We start from the raw sequence: 23,454 nt of genomic DNA, 5'->3' as shown, positions 1-23,454 counted from the left end.
ATTTGGGGCTAACAAGGGACTCTGGCACAGCTCAGGTTTGTGGCAGCCAGCGCTGAGGTGGGGCTTTCCTAGGGAATCCATATCCTGAACAGCTTTGGAAACCTCAGCCCAGTAAATAAATACTATTCAGTAAATAAAGGCGATTCACTACCTTCCAGAGAACCCCCCTGTGATGTTGCATTCCATATGTTTCATGGAAATATGCTAATGTGTGTAAATATAATATAACTGAAATATGCTTCATGCTAAAGGTCTCTTGTGAGGTATCATTACAAAGCTTGTTATCTACTGAGTCTGGTCATCCTATTTGTATAAATGTATCATTCTTGAATCTGAAACTAGAATTATGATATATAACCCTGAGGGCCTATTGTAATTATGCAAAGTGTGGGCCATTAATGATGGCTTGGAATGTTGATGGCTCCCATCAACCAGGACAATTGGTTGTAAATGGCTGTTTACTTGAAAGCCTTCCTGTATAGTGTGCTGGCAAGTGGGTAATGAAGTCTTGCAGTGACATGTGACCCTGTCACCTGACCTGGAATCCATCTTTAACCTGGTGCTTTTCCATTTGGAAGGAGAGGTGGGAACCCAGAGAGAGACAACGGATTCCCGCCTTGTGCCAAAGATATATAAAGGGATGGAACAGAACAAAGGGGGCGGCCAGTCTTGAGAAATCCATGGAGTTACCACCTGAGCTGGAGCTAACAAGGACTGTACCGGGGAAAGGATTGGGCCCAGACTAGGATGGAGTCTAGTCTCTGAAAGAAGCTTATTGCAACATCTCTAAGGGTGAGATTTACCCGTGTTCAGTTTCTTAATGTATCAGGCTTAGACTTGCATGTTTTGTTTTATTTTCCTTGGTAACTTACTTTGTTCTGTCTGTTATTACTTGGAACCACTTAAATCCTACTTTTTATACTTAATAAGTGATTAATACCTGGGGGAGCAAACAGCTGTGCATTGGGAGCTGGGTGTCTGGGTGCTGGAGATAGGTGACCTGCTGACCAGTTTTTAGTTAAGTCTGCAGCTTTGGGGGCGTGGTTCAGACCCTGGGTCTGTGTTGCAACAGACTGGAGTGTCTGGCTCAACAAGACAGGATTCTGAAGTGCCAAACTGGCAGGGGAAACAGACTCAGAGGTAATCTCAGCACATCGGGTGACAGTCCCAAGGGGGTCTCTGTGTCTGAACCCATCACACACACCCGCACACACTGCACATGAACCCCAGAGCTCACGTTAGCAAAGGTACCTAGCGAAGTCAAGTAGCTCAGTACTGTGGATTCAGTGTCTGAATGACACGTAGTTAAGAGTTGGCTGAAGTGTTCATGGGAGAATCTGAGCACCAATCCTCCTAGTCCCAGTAGTGCCTGTCAGCTCACCAGTGATAGCTCCTATCACAGAGCCCTTGTCAACTCTTTGCTGTCCCATGCACCCTCCTTGGTGCAATGATCCCAGGGAGGGGAGCAGGATGGCAGTGAGCTGCCCTGCTCTCCCTCTGCGCAGCATCAGGGAGCCTATGTAACTGGATCAGTTCTAACAGCACAAAGAGCCTGTAGCATTCTTATCAGGCAGGGGAGGTTTCCAGGATATTTCTGCCTTTGGAAGGCAAAGAGGGGACACAGATCCCATGAGCACGATCCACCCGGCACTGGGGACAATGTGAAAAAACCTGAACGTGACCCGTCTGGCACTTAAGACACCATGAAAGGATGTGGGCATGACCCGCCCGGCACTGGGGATGCTGTGGAAGGACGTGAGTATGAACCACCCGACACTGGGGACACCATTGAAGGATGTGAGCGTGGACTGCCCGGCACTGGGGACGCTGTGGAAGGATGTTGGAATGACTCCCCACTCCTGCACTGAGGACACCATGGAAGGACGTGGGTGTTACCCGCCTGGTGTTGGGAATGAGGCTTGGGAACAACCTCCCAATAGGAGCAGCAGTGGGAGCAAACAACCTAATTAATTTCAAGCCAGAGCATGATAAATTTATGAGCAGGGCTGTATGAGGGGACTGCCTGTTACAGCGGGAACTGGACTCCATGACCCAGAATCCCTTCAGTCCTAAAATCATAGAACCAGAGGGTTAGAAGGGACTGCAAGTAGGGTGACCAGACAGCAAGTGTGAAAAATCGGGACGGGGGGTGGGGGTAATAGGAGCTTATATAAGAAAAAGCCCCAAATATCAGGACTGACCCTATAAAATCGGGACATGAGGTCACCCTAACTGCAAGGGTCATCTAGTCTAACCCCTGCCGAGATGCAGGATTTGTTGTGTCTAAACCATCCAAGACCGATGGCTCCAGCCTGCTTTTGAAACCTCCAGTGAAGGAGCTTCCACAAGCTCCCTAGGCCTCTGTTCTGTGCCATTGTCCCACTGCTCTTACAGCTCGGCAGTTTTTCCTGAGGTCAATCTGCTAAATTGCTCTGCTGTAGTTTGAACCCAGAGCGCCATGTTCCTGTGTAGAAAAGGAAAAACAGCACAACGACCCACCAAGTTCCCTTCTCCCCCACCTGCCAGTCACACTGCATCAGTGCTGGAGGGACCACCTCTAGGTTGGCCAGTGCTTGGTGCCTGTTCAGTCCTTGGCTCTGCACAGAGACTGCAGCCCACGGGCTCAGCTAGTGCCAGCTCAGGGGATGGGTTCTGTGCTGCTGGCACCTGGCAACCGGACTGAGCCCAACCGCTCATTCCCCCTGTCACTTGACGGGCCGACAGGTGGTAAGAAGCAGCGACTCTCGACCTGCCCTTGCCCATCGGGTTATTGACATTGCTTGGCAGGTCCTACAGAGCCCAGATTCGCCCCATCCTGTTTGGATTAGCTTTCCATATGTTTCCTTATTTGCTCAGGTGCCTGGACAGTTCTTCAGAAATGCTTCGAATTGGGACAGTGTCAATAACAGGTTCACTGCTCTGTTATCGTGGGCGTATCTGGTATTCTCAGGAAGGAGGGAGGATTGTCTGGCTATTTTCTATTATTGTGGGTAATAAAACCGCCCAAGACTCACAGGAGTGACTATTTCCTTCTGCACATGCAAATCTTCCTTGCTGGGAGTTGAGGTTCTGAGGTAAACTGGGTGAGGACGGAGGTGCCGGCTCTGCTATAAAGGGACAAATCGCAGCTCAGTGCTCAGGAGCAGCAGACGGAGCATTCAGTTTTCTTGCCCATCTGCTCAGCAGCACCATCAGAATGGGTGAGTTATTTTCCTACCCAAACCTTTCATTCTGCGCCAGAGGCTGGAGCCACCTCATGCAGGTGCAGAGTGCTGTGAGTAGGACAAGGCAAGGAGTGACGAGGGAGGGAGGGATAGCTCAGTGGTTTGAGCATTGGCCTGCTAAACCCAGGGTTGTGAGTTCAATCCTTGAGGGGCCATTTAGGGATTTGGGGATTGGTCCTGCTTTGAGCAGGGGGTTGGACTAGATGATCTCTTGAGGTCCCTTCCAACCCTGATAATCTATGATGAGTAAAAGCAGCAAAGAATCCTGTGGCACCTTATAGACTAACAGACATTTTGCAGCATGAGCTTTCGTGGGTGAATACCCACTTCTTCAGATGCAAGTATGATGATGAGGACAGGAAATGCAAGGGGCCCCGATCCTGTGTCAATGAGGGGTTGCTGGGCAGCCATCCAACCTAGCAGCAGAAGGGAGGCCAGAGAGGAGAACACATATCTAAGCACCTTGTTAGCACGAGGAGGATCAGGCCCAGGTCTTCCCACACATGCCTGTTCTCCACCCAAGACCTGCCCCATCCAAGACCCTGCACCATGGAGGACTGAGGCTTTGTCCTGACATGCTACTTACCAACCTCCAGCATGGCCCCATCCCCACTCGCACTGGAGTGCGACAGCAGCGTCTCCCTGCTCACACCACAGAGGGCTGGTGGGCTGAGGCCTAAGTAACTTCACCATCCTTCTCTTCCCTTCACCCAACCCCAGAGCAATCCGTTCACCCAACCCCAGAGCAAACCCTTCACCCAACCCCAATCCGTTCACCCAACCCCACAGCAAACCCTTCACCCAACCCCAATCTGTTCACCCAACCCCAGAGCAAACCCTTCACCCAACCCCAATCCGTTCACCCAACCCCAGAGCAAATTGCCCCAGTTTGCCCCACATTCAATGTTGCAAGGAGGTTTTAGGGGCAGAATAGAAGGTGTTTTGAGCTGGGGAAAAAAGCCTATTTGTTGGGGAAATCTAACAACTGAGGTGAAGCCATTCATGGTTAAAAATTGCATCTAAGCTGAGCAGGGCTGGCCTTAGGGAAAATGGTACCCTGGGGAACTTGCATTTTGGTGCCCCTGGCCCCCATGGGCATGGTGTCCCCCCATTGCCCCTGGGTCCCCACAGGCTTCCCAAGCTCCCGTCCCTCCATCCCTCCCCCCCAACCTCTGCCCTGTGCCCCCCTTTGCCCCAATGCCTGCCCCCCATGCCCCTAATCCCTACACCCCCTTCACTCCCAACCTCTGCCCCCCTTCCTGCACCCTAACACCTACACTGTGCCACCATCACCCCAATCCCTGCACCCCTTCACTCCTAGCCCCTGCACCTCCCTCCTGCCCCCAACCCCTGCACTGTGCCACCATCACCCCAATCCCTGCACCCCTTCACTCCTACCCCCTGCACCTCCCTCCTGCCCCAACCCCTGCACTGTGCCACCATCACCCCAATCCCTGCACCCCCTTCACTCCTACCCCCTGCACCTCCCTCCTGCCCCAACCCCTGCACTGTGCCACCATCACCCCAATCCCTGCACCCCCTTCACTCCTACCCCAGGCACCTCCCTCCTGCCCCAACCCCTGCACTGTGCCACCATCACCCCAATCCCTGCACCCCCTTCACTCCTACCCCAGGCACCTCCCTCCTGCCCCCAACCCCTGCACTGTGCCACCATCACCCCAATCCCTGCACCCCCTTCACTCCTACCCCCTGCACCTCCCTCCTGCCCCAACCCCTGCACTGTGCCACCATCACCCCAATCCCTGCACCCCCTTCACTCCTACCCCCTGCACCTCCCTCCTGCCCCCAACCCCTGCACTGTGCCACCATCACCCCAATCCCTGCACCCCCTTCACTCCTACCCCCTGCACCTCCCTCCAGCCCCCAACCCCTGCACTGTGCCACCATCACCCCAATCCCTGCACCCCCTGCACTCCTCCCCCCCGCACCTCCCTCCTGCCCCCAACCCCTGCACTGTGCCACCATCACCCCAATCCCTGCACCCCCTTCACTCCTACCCCCTGCACCTCCCTCCTGCCCCCAACCCCTGCACTGTGCCACCATCACCCCAGTCCCTGCACCCCCTTCACTCCTACCCCCTGCACCTCCCTCCTGCCCCCAACCCCTGCACTGTGCCACCATCACCCCAATCCCTGCACCCCCTTCACTCCTACCCCAGGCACCTCCCTCCTGCCCCAACCCCTGCACTGTGCCACCATCACCCCAATCCCTGCACCCCCTTCACTCCTACCCCCTGCACCTTCCTCCTGAGCCCCTAAGCCCGGCACGGTGTCCCCATGTTTCCCCTCCAGCACCCATGTGGTGGGGAAACTGACCTGGACGCACAAAGCAGCTGGCATTGCCGCTTGCTCCCACACTGGACTGCGGCTGCGAGGAGCGTTGTCAGGGCTCCCTGCATCCAGGTCACTTTCCCTGCCTGGGCTGTGTAAGGGGAAGAAGTGGAAGCTTACTTCAGCTTACAAGAAGTGGAAGATTGGACAAATAACCAGGGAGGAGTATAAAAGTATTGTTCAGGCATGCAGGTGTGAAATCAGGAAGGCCAAATCACACTTGGAGTTGCAGCTAGCCGGAGATGTTAAAAGTAACAAGAAGGGTTTCTTTAGGTATGTTAGCAACAGGAAGAAAGTCAAGGAAAGTGTGGGCCCCTTGCTGAATGAGGGAGGGAACCTAGTGACAGAGGATGTGGAGAAAGCTAGTGTACTCAATGCTTTTTTTGCCTCTGTCTTCACAGACAAGGTCAGCTCCCAGACAGCTGCACTCTGCAGCACGGTATGGGGAGGAGGTGACCAGCTCTCTGTGGAGAAAGAAGTAGTTCGGGGCTATTTAGGAAAGCTAGACGAGCACAAGTCCATGGGGCCGGATGCGCTGCATCCGAGGGTGCTAAAGGAGTTGGCCGATGAGATTGCAGAGCCATTGGCCATTATCTTTGAAAAATCATGGCGATCGGGGGAGGTCCCGGATGACTGGAAAAAAGCTAATGTAGTGCCCATCTTTAAAAAAGGGAAGAAGGAAGATCCAGGGAACTACAGGCCAGTCAGTCTCACCTCAGTCCCTGGAAAAATCATGGAACAGGTCCTCAAGGAATCAATTCTGAACCACTTAAAAGGAGGGGAAAGTGATCAGGAACAGTCAGCATGGATTCACCAAGGGCAAGTCATGCCTGACTAACCTAATTGCCTTCTATGACGAGATAACCGGCTCTGTGGATGAGGGGAAAGCAGTGGATGTACTATTTCTGGATTTTAGCAAAGCTTTTGATACAGTCTCCCACAGTATTCTTGCCAGCAAGTTAAAGAAGTCTGGGCTGGATGAATGGACGGTAAGGTGGATAGAAAACTGGCTAGATGGTCGGGCTCAACGGGTAGTGATCAATGGTTCCATGTCTAGATGGCAGCCGGTATCAAGTGGAGTGCCCCAAGGGTCGGTGCTGGGGCCGGTTTTGTTCAATATCTTCATTAACGATCTGGAGGATGGTGTGGACTGCACCCTTAGCAAGTTTGCAGATGACACTAAACTGGGAGGAGTGGTTGATACGCTGGAGGGTAGGGATAGGATACAGAGGGACCTAGACAAATTAGAGGATTGGGCCAAAAGAAATATGATGAGGTTCAACAAGGACAAGTGCAGAGTCCTGCACTTAGGACGGAAGAATCCCATGCACTGCTACAGACTAGGGACCGAATGGCTGGGTAGCAGTTCTGCAGAAAAGGACCTAGGGGTTACGGTGGACGAAAAGCTGAATATGAGTCAACAGTGTGCCCTTGTTGCCAAGAAGGCTAATGGCATTTTGGGTTGTATAAGTAGGGGCATTTCCAGCAGATCGAGGGAAGTGATCATCCCCCTCTACTCAGCACTGGTGAGGCCTCATCTGGAGTACTGTGTCCAGTTTTGGGCCCCACACTACAAGAAGGATGTGGATAAATTGGAGAGAGTCCAGCGGAGGGCAACAAAAATGATTAGGGGGCTGGAGCACATGACTTATGAGGAGAGGCTGAGGGAACTGGGATTGTTTAGCCTGCAGAAGAGAAGAATGAGGGGGGATTTGATAGCTGCTTTCAACTACCTGAAAGGGGGTTCCAAAGAGGATGGATCTAGACTGTTCTCAGTGGTAGAAGATGACAGAACAAGGAGTAATGGTCTCAAGTTGCAGAGGGGGAGGTTAAGGTTGGATATTAGGAAAAACTTTTTCACTAGTAGGGTGGTGAAGCACTGGAATGGGTTACCTAGGGAGGTAGTGGAATCTCCTTCCTTAGAGGTTTTTAAGGTCAGGCTTGACAAAGCCCTGGCTGGGATGATTTAGTTGGGGTTGGTCCTGCTTTGAGCAGGGAGTTGGACTAGATGATCTCCTGAGGTCCCTTCCAGCCCTGAGATTCTATGATTCTATGATTCTAGGAGAGCAGCAGCTGCTGGTGCCTCCACCCGGCCCAGGTTGGGAAAGTGACCTGGATGCAGGGAGCCCTGGCGTGTGTGTGTTGGGGGGAATATGTGAAGCTGTGTGTTATCTTGAGGGGAGCGTGTGTGTGCCTGAGTGAGTGTATGAGTGCGCTGTCTCTTTAAGAAAGCACTCCGGATCAGGAGCCAGAAGACTTGTTCAGACATAAACAGCCACCAGCAGCTCCGGACCCAGAGAGGAAGGAGCACACACAGATTCCCAGTGTCCCATGTCACCCCAGCTTAGTGGAAATTGGGTACATGGGTTGGGGTTGGGGAGAAGGGGGACACCTGACATCAGTCCCCCCAGCAGACAGGAGGAGGCTCCCAGTCAGAGGGTGTGGGTGGGGGTGGGGAACAGGAACAGCAGCGGCTGCACACAGGGAGCAGGGGCACCCCTGCTTGGGAGGAGTCACCTGGCACCAAGGGCCCCCTCTGCACCTCAGGTGTCTCCCTCCTGCCTGCTGCTCGCCTGCCTGCCTGCTGCCTCCATCAGCCCCGCTGGCTCTGGGCAGGGCAGGTGGGAATCCAAACCCTGCGCACGGCGCCCCCTTTTGCACGCCCCCCTGGGCGGGACCGTACGGCCTGAAACTGGGTCAGAAAGCACGCAGCTGCACTTACAGAGAGTGCCACACCTCACACTATTTGCACATTTGTATGTCACTGTAAATGCAACAGCTGGCTGTAAGCCAACAGTGCACCTAAAAGGTGGTGCTTTTTAAAATTTTTTGGCATTTGATAAGTTTCACAACTTGTTTTTATGTGCATCCCTATCGGACCAAAATGTGACACACTCTCTCATCTTACAGCTGCAAATTTAAGCAAATAAGAGATGTGATTTGGTAAAAGACATAATTTTTTTGTTAACTGATATAGAGTTTGTCATATTAAAGAGTTAAAAACGTTCATAATGGTCTGAGGGCACAAGCTTAGACCGTGTGTCGTCATTTTTGATATTTATTATGACTAGGGGCCTCAAAAGCTGGAAGTGGCCCGGGCCTCTCTGGCCCTCTGAGAGGGCCTGGCTCCTGCAGGGTAGCCCAGGCTTGGTCCTTACAGTCTGTTGTTCTCCAGTCTAGTTTTAAGGACTTAGAATGAGACTTCTACCCATTTCTTCAGGAGTCTATTCCAGCCTAACGGGCCCCACCTTTTAGGTGAACCTTCAGCTTAAAGCCAGCTATTGCATTGATATTTATGTAACCCTTCTGCCCCTCTGGGTTGGCAGCAACAAGGGCCGGGTTCAGTACCCAGGGGTTCTGTTTCAATAACGCAATGCAAAACTGGCTCGAGCCCCCACCCAGTGACCTGGGACAATTACATACCACCCCTCCGGGCACCTCTAGGAGGCAATACTTCCCCTCTCACAAGCAGAGTCTGAGTGTAGCAAAACCCTTTTAATAAAGGAGGGAGACAATGTGGCATCATGTTGGGGAAACACCACAAACAGGATTCATAACATAAACCATGAGCAGAAGACCCACCAAGTAAGTTTGGCAGTGTCCTTTGCCCCTCAGGGTCTTAAGTCCAATCACCCCAAAGTCCAACAACCCAAAAGTCTCTGTCCCTGGTCAGTGCCGCCCCAGAGTTCAAAAGTTTATCTGCAGAGTTTTACCCCCCAGCCTGGGTGGAATTTGGGCGGGGGGGGGCACACAGGGAGTTAAGGGGCACCTTACATGGGCCGGGGCCAACTGCCCCGCCTCTCCGTGGAGTTCTGCAGCAGCCTTCACCATGACCCGCTCCACTCCACCAGCCGTGCTGCTCCTCCAGCCAACCCGTGAGCCGCTCCAGCTGTCCCCGCAAACCACTCCACTCACTGTTCCATGGGCTGCTCCAACTGTGCTGCAAACTGCTCTACTCTGCCAGCCACTTAGTGATAGATCTTCAGGCTCCCCCATTAGTTAACACAGCACTCAGTGATGTCAGCTCAGTAAGTTTAGCTTTTTTAGTGATTTCAGCTTGTGGTAGGGGAGCCCCAGTGCCAGTGCACCATTAGCCCAAAGTGAGCTCAGCTCAGCTCAGCAGTCTCTAGATGGACTCCTAAGGGAATCAAAATCTGCTCTTCAATAGTAGAGCAAGAAGAAGATGCAATTGGTGTTCTAGACCCTCAAAGTGGACCCATGCATACACTCCCCCAACCTCTTTTCATTCACTGGGTTTTGGCACCCATGTCCCTTGTCTAGTGAGTGCTACTTAGTTGATGGTGAGATCCTCTGTCATAAAACAGGTTCATAGTCCCTCATTTACATAATCAGGGTAACAACACTTTATTCCTCCTGCCCTAATAACAGAGAAATGGGGGATCCCACAGCTGTCAAAGTGACCATTTTAGGCTGCCGTGGTCTATGCTAGGTGGGGTAGGTGTGCCTATGCAAACAAGGTCAGCCCCTGAAATTCTTTCCCACACTTGCCATAATTCACCACCAGATGTCAGGGTAGAGCTCATCCTGACTCTGCTTACAGTTACATACAAATGTACAAATTGAGTGAGGTGTTGCACGCTCTGTAACTGCAGCTGCGTGCTTTCTGGCCCAGTTTAGATGCAATTTTTAACCATGGATGGATTCACCTCAGTTGTTAGATTTCCCCAACAAATAGGCTTTTTTCCCGAGCTCAGAACACCTTCCATTCTGCCCCTAAAACCTCCTTGCAACATTGAATCTGGGGGAAATTGTGGAAATTTGCTCTGGGCTGGATGAAGGGTTTGCTCTGAGGTTGGGTGAAGGGTTTGCTCTGGGGTCAGGTGAAGATGTTTCTCACCCGAGTTCACAGCTGCAAATGGTGCAATATCAACCTTGGCCAAAGCTGCCACTTCAACAAATCTCCATCTGCTCCGATCCCAGATTCTATTTGCATCAGCAGGAGGCAGGCTGGGAGCCTCCAGCCTGGCTTCACTGGGTCAGATCTTCTTGGGAGCCGTCAGCCACCAGTGAGCCACTGTCTGAAGGAAAATGAGCCTTCCTGGGGTGATGCTGGAGGGCTGCGGCACCAGCCCTCGCTCTGCTAGGTCAGTCTCACAGCAGCTGCTCCTGTTCCTCCAGGGTTCCGGGCCAGGACGAGCCGTCTCCAGGGATGCCTGGCTGTCCTGGCTGTGGCCTCAATGACTCATTTCTGCACAACCCCTGTCCAGAGCGCTGAGCATGGGGGTGGCACAAGTGTCACTTCCCAGAGTGGTGAGTATGGACCCTGCGGCCGCCTGGGCCAGTGTGGAGTGGTGGTTTGGGCTGCACCGGGTCCTCGACCCAGAGCAGTAGCTGCAGGACATAAGCATTCCTGGGGGGCCTGTCGTGCCTGCCATGCTGAGTGCTCACACAGGCACTGCTCTGCTGCTAGCCCACTCACTGCTTCTAAGGCCCAGCAGGAGCGCTGGCATATGGCGGGAGCTGTATTACATCTGAACCAGGCTGCTGCATGCTATAGAACAATGGGCTCTGCGAAAACAGGCTCTTGTGAAAGGCAAAGCTCTGTCCCCAGCTGCCTTTCTGCTGCGATCACCAGTATGTCACCCATGTCACATGTGGCCTCTGCACGCTCAGTGAGTCTCCAGTCTCTTTGGAGGCTTCAGGGTAAACTTGGGTGAATGTTGCGAAAGAATAGCTGTGCGTGGTCTATTGCATTTTCTGTGGGATTTGCCATGGCCAAGCTGGTGCCCCATTTGTTCACATTCCAGCTGCAATGAGTGAGCAGCTCTAGGGCAGGGCTGTTTGCTCAAGCAGCTCATTTTTGGGGTTATACTAAAGAAAAGTGAATTCTGAATTCGTAAGCAGAGTTATGAAACCGAAATTTTACCATGTGACCTGGGTGTTCACCTAAAATCAGAGCCATCCCTTGGGTACGGTGAATCGGGGCAACCACCCCAGCCTCTGTGCTCTGGGGGGCCCCCGCGCTTCCATAAAATCGTGAGGAAGCAGGAAGGGTGAGGAGGCAAACGGGGAGGCAAGTGGCTAGTGGCAGGTGAACGGGGGAAGGGCGAGGAGGAGCTTGCCAGAACCTCCCCCCAGCACCTCCCGCCCACCGGTGGGCCCCGCCGATCAGCACCTCCCCCTCCCTCTCACTGCTACCACCTGCCGCGGATCAGATGTTTCGCAGTGTCAGGAGGCGCTGTGGGGGAGGGGAGAGGAGCGAGAGGGAGGGGCTGAACTGGGCGGGGAAGAGCGGGGCGGAGCGGGGTGGGAAGAAGCAGGGTGGGGGTGGGGCCTTGGGGGAAGGGCTGGAGTGGGGTGGGGCCTGGACGGAGCCAGGGGGAGGAGCATCCCCTGGTAGATTAGAAACTCGGTGCCTATGTCCTGGGCCCTGCACCCCCTTAGGGATGGCCCTGCCTAATTCCTCAGCTTTGGAACAGCAGACAAACTGCTCTCAAACACACTAAAGACAAAATTATTCCTGAATAATTTTAAATGACCAGTTGAGAACATGGAAAGCTTCTCACAGACAGCTCCAAAGAAAAGAGGCAAAATCCTCAGATAAATGACTGCAATTGCATGCTGAGGTCTTCCTCAGACTCTGAAATAGCCACGGCTGATAACTAACGTAACTTGAGTTTATAGGGATATGGCCAAGAGTGCGAGTCCCTAAATGTTCCTCCTGGCGACATCTGTGCAGTTGGTCAGGTACATTTTAGTCTAGACCAGCCTGTTGTTTGCTTTCGCAAATGCATCCTCACAGGAGTAAATCATTCCACTCCAAGTCAGTGCACTGCAGGCCCCACACAGAGACTGGGGGTTTCTGTCTGGGCCAGGGGACCTGCTATGCTCTCCTGCCTGCTGCCCCCACAAAGCCCTCTGCTGGGGTGGTGTCGGGAGCCCCAGAGCAGTGAGGCTGGGCATCCCTACCCCACGGAGATGAATGGGCATTCCCACCCCACCGGAGCTGTCATTCCAGGCTCTGCGGAGGCAGGTGGGGCCACCGCAGCAGTTATACTGAGGTCACATTTTCAAGCTTTTCTTCCCAACCCCAAGAAATGGACATGTAACTCCGATTCCGGTGTAATGGGCCTATGGTGTCTATCCCTTAAGGTAGCCCTGTCTCTGGTCCCACCTCGGTGCAGAAGGTGCTTGTGTTCCGGATTGGTACTGGCATATATGGATATCTCATGACAGCCTGGCATCTCGCTCTGCTGCGGCAGCCCCCGGTGAGCTGACTGCTGTGTCCTGCTCTCTCTGTTACTGACCTTGTTGTACGTGGTATTTCAGGGTTCCCCAGAGACTGCAGCTACATTCCCACGGACAGCCCCAGCGGGGTCTATGCCATCCAGCCGGCAGGCTCTCCCCCTCGGGTGGTGTGGTGTGACATGGACACCGAAGGCAAAGGCTGGACCGTTGTCCAGAGAAATTCTTACAACACAGAGATCACCTGGACGGAGTCCTGGAGCACCTACAAGTACGGCTTTGGGAACGTGCAGCAGGATTACTGGCTGGGCAACGAGTACCTGTCCCTGCTCACGCGGCAGAACACCTACAAGGTCCGCTTTGTCGTGGAGGACACATCCAACAACACCCGCTACGCGGAGTACGACATCTTCAGTGTCGGGGATGAGCCCAGCGGGTACCCGCTGAGGCTGGGCAGGTACTCTGGGGACGGCGCGGACTATCTCACCACCTACCACGCCAGCGTGGGGGGCATACACGACAATATGAAGTTCAGCACAACTGACAAGGATCAGGACCAGACCAGTGGGAATTGCGCCAGTAGCTATGGGGGCTGGTGGTACGACAAGTGTCAGAATGTCCAGATGAATGGGAAAGGCTACATCTACTGGGCAGGGTTCTGTGGTTCCGGAGAGTGCAAATCCTCCACCATTCTGGTTAAACCAGCAGACGTGTGCTGATCCTTCAGCAGCCCAGCCTTGCCTAGCTTGTCTCCACTAGCAAAATTGGTACCCATATTTCAGCAGCTGCCAGGAGCAATGCATCTGCCCTGATGGCAGGAATAGTGCAGTCACTAGTGGATTTTTAATGCATTTTTACTAGTGTGACAGTGAAACCTGGTTTGAACCAAAGTTCCCCTGAGCTGTTTACATCAGCAGCTTAGCACCACTGCAGCTGCACTATTGCTGGCAGCTGTTTTAATATGGGTAGTGGCTTTGTGTTCCCTGTATAATCAGTGTACTCCCTGCTTTCACACTTGCTCCTGTAACCATTCTAGTCCCTGTAAGTGGTGTATTCCTGGAGATTTCAATGTGATAAATCATCAGTAATAAATTCTTAACTGTGTTATCTACCATGTTTTAGCTAATACTAGTGTGACAGGATCCCTGGGGTGCAACCTGGAACTGGGATACCACTGAGTCATTTCCCTGCTTAGACTGCCTTGCTCCGCACCGTGGGGTTGTGCAATGAGAGGAGTGGCAGTTTGGGGAATCGGTTTCAGGCAGGGTTACCATCAGGCAAATCCCTGTGCCAAACCATTCTGCATTTGCTTACCCAGGCCAATGAGTGTCACCAGCTCAGAGAGGGGTCAGGATGAGGGGCAGAGCTCTTCAGCACCAGCATTCCCATGAACTGATTCCAGCCTCGCCCGACTCTGACCCCAGTGTGTCTCCAGAGAGCGATTCCTGATTCCAGGGGTCAACAGGGCTGCAGAGATCACAATAGCTGATGGGGTTTTTAAGTTGCTCAGGGGCTCCTGAGTGCTGCCACCAAACTCAGCAGCAGCGGCTGTTTTTTCAGCTTCAGTCTCGGGCCTTCTGGTGGTTAAAAAAGAGTCTCAGTACGTGGAAGTGATTTAAACAATGGAATTGTAGTTCAAACACCAGAGCTAGTGCAGACAGGGATACACGTAGCAGTTGCTTGGATCCCACCGCGCACTGGGGTAACAGGAAATGAAGCGGTGGATGAAGCAGCTCAAAATGCTGCAAGGAGTGGAAGGATTGCCTTAGAACAGTGCTGCTCAACCTATTTACCATTTTAGGCTGCATATGTGGCCCACAATGTGTTATGTGGGCCGCAGGGTGAGAGCCACTGCACCAGACACACACTGGCCCACACAACCCTCATGCTCCTTCCCCTCAGGGGAAGGCCCATGCCACGTGCCACACCGACCATCTGCCCAGCACCCCTCATTGGCCAGAGCTCCTCCAGAACCCCCCCGAGAAACCCATTCCCCTGTGCCCTGCCCCCGGCTGTGCTCACCGGCCCCACGGAGAGGTGACTGTGTCCTCCAGGCAGCGCCAGCAGTGCGACTGTGGCTGGTCGGGGATCTCTCTGGCCCCTCGGGTGAGGTGTGATCAGCCAGGCTGGAGCAGGAGTGGGGCCTGCCTGGGCTTGGCTCCCTCAGGACACACTTGCCTCCCCCTGCCCCCTCACTTCCCTGCCCCCTCTCAGCCTCTCTTCTGCCCCCTCAGTACCCTGCCTCCCCTCAGGCTGCTCCCTGCTCCTCACACTCCCGTCTTTCCTTATAGTTCTCTTTTCATTTTCTTAACCGTAGTGCCCAGGGGTGGCCATCGTCCCTGCAGGCAGCCTGACTTCAGCCCCCTGGGAAACAGTGGGAGTTGGATGGTGTCCGTCCTCACTGAGGGCATTCTTTGGTTTACAGCCCATGGATAGGGCAAAGGGTTGGAGCTGCTGGGTAATAGTTTTTGCATACGCATGCTGACCTGGCTACGGGGGTGTTTGCTGTGTGAATATATTGGGTTAGGTCAGTAGGGTGCTGTCGGGAAAAACAAGCAGGAAGAGAAAGAAAGACTGAGAAGCCAGTTCCCAGCAAACCCTTGAGAGATGTTAGGAGACAATTCCAGGACGGGAACAGGCTGGTAACACTGGGAAACCAAAGAATTGTGGCAGGTTTAAAAAGGAGCACTCTCCTCGGACGGGGTAGTTGTCTAGGGGAACCTGGCTGAGACACTGGCACCCGCTGGAATATCTGCCTAGGTTAGCATCATCGGAGGGTTAGTCTTTAGGGAAGACAGACGTGTGGAGACTCTCCTTTTTCTCCAAAAGCTTTTTTCCTACTGTTAAAATAATCAGTACTGTGGTTTAAGCCGGCAGTCGGCCCGGTCACTGTGGTTGCAGACTCCCAAAGTGAAGAGCCACAGGTGCCAGAACCCAGTTGGACCTGCTGGGTATGAATGGCAGATTACATTTTCATCGAAATGCTCTGTCGCACTCACACAATGCTTAGTCACAAATTCATAGAATCATACAATCATAGAATTCAAGATCAGAAGGGACCATTATGATCATCTAGTCTGACCTCCTGCAAGATGCAGGCCACATAAGCCGATGCACCCACTCCTGAAATAATTCTCTCCCTTGACTCTGCTGTTGAATGCTCCAAATCATGATTTAAAGACTTCTAGTAGCAGATAATCCACCAGCAAGCGACCCCTGCCCCATGCTTCGGAGGAAGGCGAAAAACCTCCAGGGCCACTGCCAATCTACCCTGGAGGAAAATTCCTTCCCGACCCCAAATATGGCGATCAGCTGAACCCCGAGCATGCGGGCAAGACTCTCCAGCCAGACCCTCTGGAAAAAGGCTAACAATATCCTATCATTGACCCTTTGTACTAATTACCATTGTGGCATGTTATTGACCTATTGACTAAACCCGTTATCCTATCATACCATCCCCTCCATAAACTTATCTAGCTTAATCTTAAAGTCATGGAGGTCCTTCGCCCCCACTGTTTCCCTCGGTAGGCTGTTCCAGTAATTCAGTACAATTACTTCGAAATAGCTCCCAGTTAGCTGTCTTAGATTTCCAGGTGGGTATTTTCCATCAGCTTCAGCCTCACCTCGCCTTTGAAAAGTAGTAAGTACAGGGAAACGATCACTCCCCATTCCTTCTTCCCACTTGTATTTACTTGCACTATCTGCTGTTATAAGTCCCAGGTCTAAGCAGCAAAAACTACCTTCTGCTGCATTAAATCTAGCTGGGGTGCCATCGTTTAAAACCACTCGATAGTTTTCATCAATGAACTTTTCTAAGCATGCACCATGTTTATTAGTTGTCTTACTTCCCACAATTTATTATGACTGTTTAAGTCACCACATATAATATACGCACTTTTAGCCTCTTTACTATTTCTTGAAGCTCTGAACTTTCTAATTTCCCACATGAATTATAGATATTATAAATCCTTAAAGAAAAATAACATTGGGACCTCAACACCATTATTGTGACTGGGGTCCTAGCGGGGAGCCAGCCCAGCTGTGATCACTCACTGCAAAGAATGGGGCAGCCAAACCCCCAAAAGCTGGTGAAGATTCCAATACTTCAATTTACCAAGCCAGCATCAAACAGCTTCTTTATTACCTCAATAGTTACTCAGACGTCCAAACAACACAGTTCCCTTAAAGTGACCCAACCTCAGGCCTCCATCCAGGTACCCACATCAAATATGATGAAAATTTATGTAAATCTTATTTCATCATATAAAAGAAAAGGTTCTACCAATCCCAAAGGATCGAACACATCACCTCTCAGGTTAATGAATGTTTCAGATCTTACCCAAATACATGCTACAGCCAATTTGTATTAACTAAACTAAAATTTATTAAAAAACAAAGGAGAGAGAGTATGGTTAAAAGATCAATATACATACAGACATGTGTTCCGTCTATTGAGTTCAGTTTCATAGCAGAGATGGTGAGCTTTGTAGTTGCAAAGAGTTCCTTTAGAATTCAGTTCATAGGTCATAGTCCAATGTCCAGATGTCATATTCGGGATGTACCAGCATAACTGGGACCTCAGTCTTGTGACTCAAACTTCCACTGATGAAGCCTAAGCAGATCTGAGATCACAGAATCAGGACCCAAGGATCTTTTATACAATTTCATATCTTTTGACAAGTTGGAGTTCAAAAGTGTCATCAGATGCTCCCGGTGTGGTGCTCTGCTCTGTTCAATGTTGATATCAATCGGCTGCGTGCGTGTGTTCCCTCTGTGTGCTGTCCCAGCTCTCCGCAGATTGCTGACACAGCAGACCCCAAGAGAACCCCCAATGACCACAGACTCTAGTAAGGTTTATTGTCAAAGAGAAACACAGTCTCCAGCTCCCCGGCATAGAAGTCCAAGGTGCTGCTGAGGTGCGGCTAGCTAGTACTTATGTGCTCCCTGACAATGGACTCAGCTCAGTCAGTGGCGGGACTTTCCACTGCCCCCTAGGCACCGCCCCAGACACCGCCCCAGGGGTGCATTCTTATACACAGGTACAAATAAGTTACACATCACTCCTGACGTACTGAGGTGCAACCCCTCTACGTAGCAAGGTGCCATCTCTCACCTTGTACATGTTGGGTCGAACAAAACAACTCTATCCATCATATTACCCTTTTGGCCCTGTCATTGGGATGGGTCAGCCTGGTCCTTGTTATCTGTGTGGAGTGTACGAGTATGCGAATGTTCTGATATCTAGTGTCCAGTACACTTTTAGGTATGTCTCTTTTTGCAGCATCAGCCCTTTCCTTGCCAGCGTCTGTGAGCAGGGCCTGCCTCTGGCTCACAGCTTCACTTTGCTTTATGTGAGCAAAGTCTTGACCATTACTTTAGTTCAGGCCTTAGGCCTCATCCCGGGCCTCTGATACCAAGGTTTATATCTCAGGGCCTCCTCTTACTACAGCGTGACTTTGAAGGAGGTCCATCATGGGTACTTAGCTATACGAATTAACATAAGGCCATTTGCTTTTTCCTCCACCATTTACATTTCAAAGAGAGAGGAATACCGAGAAATCCCATATTTACAGGTTTCAGAGTAGCAGCCGTGTTAGTCTGTATCCGCAAAAAGAACAGGAGTACTTGTGGCACCTTAGAGACTAACAAATTTATTTTAGCATGAGCTTTCGTGAGCTACAGCTCACTTCTTCAGATGCATAGAATGGAACACACAGACAGGAGATATTTATACATACAGAGAACATGAAAAGGTGGAAGTACGCATACCAACAGGAAGAGTCTAATCAATTGAGATGAGCTATCATCAGCAGGAGAAAAAAAACTTTTGAAGTGATAATTAAGATGACCCATAGAAGGTGTGAGGAGAACTTAACATAGGGAAATAGATTTAATTAGTGTAATGACCCAACCATTCCCAGTCTCTGTTTAGGCCTGAGTTAATTGTGTCTAATTTGCATATTAATTCAAGTTCAGCAGTCTCTCTTTGGTGTCTGTTTTTGAAGTTTTTTTGTTGCAAAATTGCCACCTTCAAGACTGTCACTGAGTGGTTAGAGAGGTTGAAGTGTCTCCCACTGGTTTTTGAATGTTATGATTCCTGATGTCAGATTTGTGTCCATTTATTCTTTTGCGTAGAGACTGTCCGGTTTGGCCAATGTACATGGCAGAGGGTCATTGCTGGCACATGATGGCATATATCACGTTGGTAGATGTTCAGGTGAACGAGCCCCTGATGGTGTGGCTGATGTGATTAGGTCCTATGATGGTGTCACTTGAATAGATATGTGGACAGAGCTGGCATCGGGCTTTGTTGCAAGGTCTAGGCTGAGGTTGATGGTATCATGATATCAGAATACAACATAGACAGGGACTGTTGATTACATTGTCGACCCTACTCATACAGATGTAAATACACAAAAACACAAACATTATCTCCCTAAATGTCTTTTGAGGGTTATTTATTTTGCAGGATGTTTAACCCTTTCTAGCCATGTGTCAGAATTATATTCTAAGCTTACTTCTTCAATCTCTACTGCTGTGTATTTTATTGTTCCCTTACGAAAGTACAAACACCTCCTCCTAGTCCTATTTTTCCATCTTGCCTAAAGGCATTATACCTTGGAATTTTAAAAGCTTTTCAACCAGCCATGTATCCTGGATGCATATGACACCTGGTTTCGTTTTCATTGCCAGGATATTTTCTTTTAGTTCTTGACCATATTCTATCAAACTGTGTGCATTCCAAGAAAAGACTGAGATCCCCAGACTAGTCATATTTCTCCATTAATGCTATTCAAAATTGCATGAATACAGTCCATTGACAAGTGGCTAATATACAAGTATTTTCCCTGCAGCCTTAGCTATAATTTTTATTTTTTTCTGATTTTTTCCGCAGTTTCAGATGTGCAATTGATCACTTCTAGCATAAATGCAATTAACCTTTCTTTTTTTATTCCTAGAATGTCACTGCCTATTCCTTCCAGGGTGTTTATACAAGGAGGCTGTGTCTGCAAATGCAGTTCCCCATTTCCTGTGCTGATTGTCTCTTCCCTCTCCACCTGATGCTTTCAGAGGTTCCTTACAGCTTCCGCATGATGTTATTAACAATTTTTTGTTTGTCTATCTTTAGCTTGCCTTGCCGCAATACACCCTCTGCATGCCAGAGTGTGATTACAACCAGTTACTACATTTGACCTCTATCCCAGCTGTACAATTTCATAGGAGTGCTCTCCCCAACATTTACTGCATCTTGGTTTTCCCTTTACAAACAGTTGCTACATGCCCATAGCATTGGCACTTATCACCCCTCAGGAGAGGGGGGCATATATGGCTTGGTTCTGAATATCTGAAATCCTAGTGTTATTTTCTCAGTTAGAGTCCCTCCCTTAAAGATAATCTATACAGCTTGTTTGCTCCAGCTTATTTACTAACGAGTTACAAAACTTACTATCACTTTATCTTCTGCTGTGCTTATCTCATCATTGGGAGCAGGTGAGCAGCCCTCAGTGTGAAAGAACAGATTAAGGACTATTTAGAAAAGCTGGACGTGCACAAGTCCATGAGTCCAGATCTAATGCATCCAAGGGTGCTGAGGGAGTTGGATGATGTGATTGCAGAGCCATTGACCATTATCTTTGAAAATTCCTGGCGATCGGGGGAGGTCCCGGATGATTGGAAAAAGGCAAATATAGTGCCTATATTTAAAAAAGGGAAGAAAGAAAACCTGGGGAACTACAGCAAAATCATGGAGCAGGTCCTTGAAGAATCCATTTTGAAGCACTTGGAGGAGAGGAAGGTGATCAGGAACAGTCAGCATGGATTCACCAAGGGCAAGTCATGCCTGACCAACCTGATTGTCTTCTATGATGAGATAACTGGCTCGGTGGATATGGGGAAACTGGTGGATGTGATATATCTTGACTTTTGATATGGTCTCCCACAATATTCTTGCCAGCAAGTTAAAAAAGTATGGATTGGATGAATGGACTATAAGGTGGATAGAAAGTTGGCTATATTGTCGGACTTAACGGATAGTGATCAATGGCTCGATGTCTAGTTGGCAGCCAGTATCAAGCGGAGTGTCCCAGGGGTCGGTCCTGGGGCCGGTTTTGTTCAACATCTTTATTAATGATCAGGATGATGGGATGGATTGCATCCTCAGCAAGTTTGCAGATGACTCTAAGCTGGGGGGAGAAGTAAATACACTGGAGGGTAGGGATAGGGTCAGAGTGACCTAGACAAATTGGAGGATTGGGCCAAAAGAAATCTGATGAGGTTCAACTAGGACAAGTGCAGAGTCCTGCACTTAGGAAGGAAGAATCCCATGCACTGCTACAGGCTGGGAACCGACTGGCTAAGCAGCAGTTCTGCAGAAAGGGATCTGGGAATTACAGTGGACAAGAAGCTGGATATGAGTCAGCAGTGTGGCCTCGTTGTCAAGAAGGCCAACGGCATATTGGGCTGTATTAGTAGGAGCATTGCCAGCAGATCGAGGGAAGTGATCTGGTCTGGTCCCCCCACTGCAGAAGGGATGTGAACAAATTGGAGACAGTCCAGTGGAGGGCAATGAAAATATTAGGGGGTTGGGGCACATGACTTATGAGGAGAGACTGAGGAAACTGGGGTTATTTAGTCTGCAAAAGAGAAGGATGAGGGGGGATTTGATAGCTGCTTTCAACTACCTGAAGTGGGGTTCCAAAGAGGATGGAGCTCGGCTGTTCTCAGTGGTGGCAGATGACAGAACAAGGAGCAATAGTCACAAGTTGCGGTGGGGAGGTCTAGGTTGGATATTAGGAAATACTATTTCACTGAAAAGGTGGTGAAGCACTGGAATGGGTTACCTAGGGAGGTGGTGGAATCTCCATCCTTAGAGGTTTTTAAGGTCAGGCTTGACAAAGCCCTGGCTGGGATGATTTAGTTGGGGTTGGTCCTGCTTTGAGCAGGGGGTGGGACTAGATGACCTGCTGAGGTCTCTTCCAACCCTGATATTCTATGATTCTATGGTCAGCTCTAATGGCACTCCATATAGTATTCCCTTCAGTTCAGTCAAATACTTTGGTAGCTGGCAACTTATTTTAACTTTCCCCAGCATTTCAGTTTTTAGCAGTTCATCAGTTTGCTCATTGTCTTCACATTCAACTGAAAGATCCCCACCTCACAGCCTCCTATGCTTTTTTAGCCCAGTCAGCTACTTCCACAGGGGTAACATCACCGAATCTTGTTTCTTTGGCGAGGGATCACAAGATAACATTAGGATGTATTTCCTTCAGCATGGCTTGTTTGGCTGGTATCATCGTCATCATCTGAGTCTGATTTGACTCTTGTTTTCCCCCTACCTTGTATCCATTCTCCTCTCTAACAGACTCTTCTTCAGTTTCCACAGTGACTTCATTTGGGGTTAGAAAATCCTCCACCAGCCCAGCTAGGCACCCAGCCTCAGCCCCTTTCTGCTGCCAGCTTCCTGGCTTTATAATCCACCCTGCTCCTGCCCAGCTGGGCTTCTTGTTCAGCTAGGCCTGACTCTCCATCCCAGTGCCGCCAGATACCCTGACTGGTGTGTGTGTGTGGGGTTTACACACACCATCAAAATGGGGCACAAAGGACTGTGGGGAGCAGAGGACAGACTGATGGGGTGCAGGGGAATGTGGAGGGCAAGAGACTGAGGAGGTGCAGGGGGGGTGGGGGCAGGACACTGAGGGGATGAAGGGGGATGTGGGGGCAGATGGAGACTGAGGAGGCACAGGGGGTGTGGGGATGGGCAGGAGGAGACGGAGGAAATGGAGGGGTATGTGGGGGGCAGGAGGAGATTGAGGGGTGCAGGGGATGTTGGGGAGAAGGTGGCTGGGACAGGAAGGGAGGCAGGATGGTGCTGGGGGGAGATGGGGCAGTACTGGAGCTCCCACGGGGAGGTGTTTGTGCCACGCCATGTAGGTTGAGATGCTCATGGCTCATATCTCCACGGGGTGGGCAGCTGCCCCCCCTCAGGCTCAGACACCACCAGGCACACGACAAACCTCAGGGTTTGTTATTCTCCAACATCACCAAGTTTTTAGTCAATCACCGGATATTTGGGGTTGATTCGTGTGTTTTGAATATTTGGGGCTGAGTTACAGCAGTTGGAGGTCCTGGGCACACCCCACCCATGGCCCTGCCTGGGACCTGTCCCTGTCCCAGACTGGGTTGTAGTGACTTGGGGCCTGGTGTGTGACAGGCTGTCCCAGAGGAGGCCTCAGCTCCACAGCCCAAGCAGGGGATCAGGGTCGGGAGGCCCTCCATCCTAGCTAGCAGAGGGCCTGTGTGAGGAGTCTTCTGCCCCCCTCACAGAGGGTTCTTTGTGAGGGACCCACCACTAGGCGGGTGGTACCTCTCCCCATACATAGGACCCCTGTGCCCCAGCGGGGCCCTTTGCTCCCGGGGAAGCTGTCCCAGTGGTCTTGAGGAAGGAGGGAGCCCCCTGCATCTGCCTGAGGAGAAGTGGCAGTGATCACTGGTTGCCAGAGGGACACAGTGGTGGAAGAGGGTCACCATCTCTGGGGGATGTGAAATGACAGGGTCCCCACACACAGGGTCCTACTGCCAGAAGGTCAGAGGCAGGGCCTGGTGGGGCCTCCTCCCTAGCTGCTGGGAGAGGGGAGGCCCTGATGACTAGGGGCACATGGACTTTGTGTGGCATC

The 23,454-nt window shown here is 51.0% G+C and overlaps 1 protein-coding gene across 1 annotated transcript; it reads left to right on the top strand.

Annotated features, from left to right (window-relative positions):
• The first annotated feature begins 1,719 nt into the window (after window positions 1-1,719).
• Window positions 1,720-13,515, top strand: LOC123353241 (fibrinogen-like protein 1-like protein). Its single transcript, XM_044994213.1, has 3 exons — window positions 1,720-1,885; window positions 10,715-10,846; window positions 12,866-13,515. The coding sequence occupies exons 1-3, from the start codon at window positions 1,720-1,722 to the stop codon at window positions 13,498-13,500; spliced, it is 933 nt and encodes a 310-aa protein (XP_044850148.1). The 3' UTR covers window positions 13,501-13,515.
• The last annotated feature ends 9,939 nt before the right edge of the window (window positions 13,516-23,454 follow it).

The sequence above is a fragment of the Mauremys mutica genome, chromosome 19 (assembly GCF_020497125.1).
Source record: "Mauremys mutica isolate MM-2020 ecotype Southern chromosome 19, ASM2049712v1, whole genome shotgun sequence".
NCBI lineage: Eukaryota > Metazoa > Chordata > Testudines > Geoemydidae > Mauremys > Mauremys mutica.
Note: the sequence above shows the minus strand (reverse complement) of the source record. Positions and strands in the feature narration are given on the sequence as shown.

Coding starts and splice junctions, on each gene's coding strand:
- LOC123353241 (XM_044994213.1), top strand. CDS start 1,720: ATGACCCGCCCGGCACTGGGGATGCTGTGGAAGGACGTGAGTATGAAC. Junction 1,886..10,714: donor TGAGGACACCATGGAAGGAC/GTGGGTGTTACC, acceptor CTGTTCCTCCAG/GGTTCCGGGCCAGGACGAGC. Junction 10,847..12,865: donor AAGTGTCACTTCCCAGAGTG/GTGAGTATGGAC, acceptor GTGGTATTTCAG/GGTTCCCCAGAGACTGCAGC.